The sequence below is a fragment of the Pistacia vera genome, unplaced genomic scaffold, assembly GCF_008641045.1.
Source record: "Pistacia vera cultivar Batoury unplaced genomic scaffold, PisVer_v2 Contig671, whole genome shotgun sequence".
Classification (NCBI taxonomy): Eukaryota; Viridiplantae; Streptophyta; class Magnoliopsida; order Sapindales; family Anacardiaceae; genus Pistacia; species Pistacia vera.
The window spans coordinates 474,135-477,343 of NW_022196525.1; the positions used below are offsets into that span (position 1 = coordinate 474,135).

Genomic DNA, 3,209 nt, shown 5'->3' on the forward strand with positions numbered 1-3,209 from the left:
TCGCCGCGGCGAAACTTTCCAGCAGCTCCTCCGTGGCTGCAACACATCTTCACCGCGGCGAAGATTATTCTTCGCCCCCGCGAAGCCTAGAACCCCAAAAAATCCTCTAACTCCAACCAATTTCAAGGCAATACTCAACATATCAGTACTACCAAAAGCCAACCAACCAATATTAATAATAAACTGACTCAAATAAGAGCAAATAAGAAACATTAGCTACGTACCTCAAGTAGGGTGTTACGTTACAGGCCACATCTGGCTTGATATGGTTGTTTTCGTCCATCAATATGACCAGAAACGGCCATATCGGAGCCTCGTGGTCACGGTGAGCTACTCACGGCAACTTTCGGAGACTTTCGACAGTGGTTTGCGGTGGCGGCAGGCGGCGGCAAGGGGTGGGGTTGATTTTGTCATAAATTAAAGTTTTATATAAGCGGGGGTGTTTGAGCTAAATCTGAAATATTGGGGGTTAAAAAAAATTATTCAAAAATTAATAATAAAAAAAATATTTTATTAATATTTAAAAAGAGGGCAATTTAGTAATTTAAATAACATACACACCAATTTATTCCCCCTAACCAAACATATTAATATAACATACCCACCAACTAACCAAACACATTTTCTTAAAGATTCTCAGTAATTTTCAACATAATATAAGATTCCAGTAATCCAACATTCCCTGAACTAAACGCACCCTTAATACTATCTTGGATTTCTTTGAGCTGCATTTGGACAAAATCTTGAACAGTCTCTGGACCTTTTATAATACAAAAGTTGTTGGCAAAAGAAACAACATAAGATTCCAATTATCTTAGGAATTTGCTAGATTAACATTCCCTACTATAAAAAATAAAGAAAGAAAATTCATAAGAAATTAAAAAAAAAAAAAAAAAAAACCAGTTAATGTTGACAGAGGAGGAGGGTTTGGAAGAAGACAAGATTGATGTACACGGGAAACGTTTGGATGAAGAGAAAGGTTGATGTTGAAGAAAAGAAAAGAAAGGGTTTTCGAGTTGGAGTTATGTGTTGGGTTTGATGGAGAAGGAGGAAGCAATGAATGGAAACAAAAGCAAAAATTATATAATAATACATTTTAAGAGGAATCAAATGCTTCAACCAATACAATCATAAATGAGAAAAGACATTGCCTTTTATAGGCTTATAGGCTATGTAAAGATCCAAGCCTAATAATCAATCTCCAATATCGATCAATCACACAGCCAAAACAATCCACACAAAAACACAATCAAGAATAGACACAAGGTTTTTACCGTGGTTCACCTATCCAAGATTGGATAAACTACATCCACGTTGAACTCCAGAATATTTGGGGCTTACTGCACTAATTAATCAAGAACTTACAGTTTACAAGAACAAAAATCAATCAATCTTTCACTCATTCACAACCAAAACTCACTTTGTAACTCCTAATCTAGAGAAACTCTTCCTGGTATCTCTAATCTTTGAGAGAACAAACAACCCTCACAGAATAGCTAAGAACTAATCACTCACTCACTGAAGCTACACTAATTTTGGACTGAAAAATGAAAAACTAAGAGATCACTAGCTTTCACCCGAAAGAGAGAAGAAGACTGATGTGAAAATTTGCATTTTGGGGTTGCTTATATAACGTTGACTTGAAGTGTAAATCTCAGCCATTGGATCACTCTTGCCATCAACAACTAGCATTCTCCCAAGTAGCTTAAAACGACAGCGCACTACTTATCCCATGCGACACCGTATCAAGGTTTCATATTTGACAATCTCCACCTTGAAGCCTTAGAATTCCCATCAATACAGAACCTTATTAGTGTAGCTTACCTTTAATATATTCTATCATAGCTCAGTTACTGCTGCCTATTTTATAAACAAGAAGTCCAACCAATGCTTGAACTTGGCAGCAGTAACAGTTTTGGAACCTTAATCTGACAGATTGTCTTCAGTCGCCACCTTTTTCAAATTAATCACTCCTCGTGCTACCAAGTCTCTGACAAAATGGAATCGAACATCCACATGCTTGGTCTTTTCATGGTAGACAAGATTTTTACTCAAGTGTATTGCACTTTGGTTGTTAGAGTATTGTCAGAGTATATTGTCACCACACCATCCATCAGTTCTACTTCTGATAGTATTCCTTGAAGCCACAAAGCTTCCTTGAACACATTTGCCACTGCTACATATTCTGCCTCAATTATGGATAGTTCTACAATTGGTTGTAGCCAAGACTTCCAACTCACACAATTTCCACCAAAAGTGAAGAAATAAGAGGTAGTTGACTTCCTAGTGTCCCTGTCTCCTGCAAAATCAGAATCTACATATCCCATAAGATCAAGTGCATTACCTCTCTTAAAATATTCTAAACCAACATGTGATGTACTATTAATATATCTCAACAACCATTTTAATGTAGACCAATGTTCAGTTCCAGGATTAGACGTGAACATACTAAGTAGAGAAATATCAAAGGACAGATCTAGTCTAGTACTAATCATAGCATACATATCTAAACCTATTACATTAGAATAGCGTACATTTCTCATTTTAATCAACTCAGAATTAGACTTGGGGCTTTGAGATTTACTTAACATAAAGTGATTAGCTAAAGGCATAGATGCCATCTTTGAACCAGACATCCCATATTTAGTAACCAATTTCTATAAGTATGACTCCTGCTGAATTTTAAGTTCGCAACCTACTCTGTTTCTATTTATTACCATTTTCTTAGTAACACCTAAGTCCTTCATATCAAATTCAGAACTAAGTTTCTGTTTTAAATCATTTATCCTAGATTTAGATTTGCTAATAAGTAAGATATCATCAACATACAGTAATAGATAAATTGGCATGTTATCACTTAATGCAAAATAGAAACAACTATCATACTTACTCCTTATAAACCCAACACTCACTATAAAGGAATCAAACCTTTTATATCACTACCTAGTTGATTGTTTTAGACTATACAAAGACTTATGCAGTAAACATACATGATTTGGTAGATTTTTATCTACAAAACCAGGAGATTGGCACATGAAAATCTCCTCTTCTAAGTTACCATGCAAAAATATTGTTTTTACATCTAATTGCTCTAATTCTAAGTCCTAATGATCAATTAAAGATAGCATAAGTCTGATGGTTTTATACTTAACTACCAGAGAGAAAATCTCCTTAAAGTATATGCCTTCTTTTTGGGTATAGCCCTTAGC

General features: G+C 35.4%; 1 protein-coding gene across 1 annotated transcript; it reads right to left on the reverse strand.

Moving 5' to 3' along the window:
• Window positions 1-2,051: 2,051 nt before the first annotated feature.
• On the reverse strand, window positions 2,052-2,621 carry LOC116112951 (secreted RxLR effector protein 161-like). The gene has a single exon (XM_031399075.1). It carries the CDS (start codon window positions 2,619-2,621, stop codon window positions 2,052-2,054), a length of 570 nt encoding a protein of 189 aa, XP_031254935.1.
• Between the last annotated feature and the right edge of the window lie 588 nt (window positions 2,622-3,209).

What these genes read in the sequence shown, in the direction of transcription:
- LOC116112951 (XM_031399075.1), bottom strand. Translation starts at nt 2,621, where the DNA reads ATGGCATCTATGCCTTTAGCTAATCACTTTATGTTAAGTAAATCTCAA.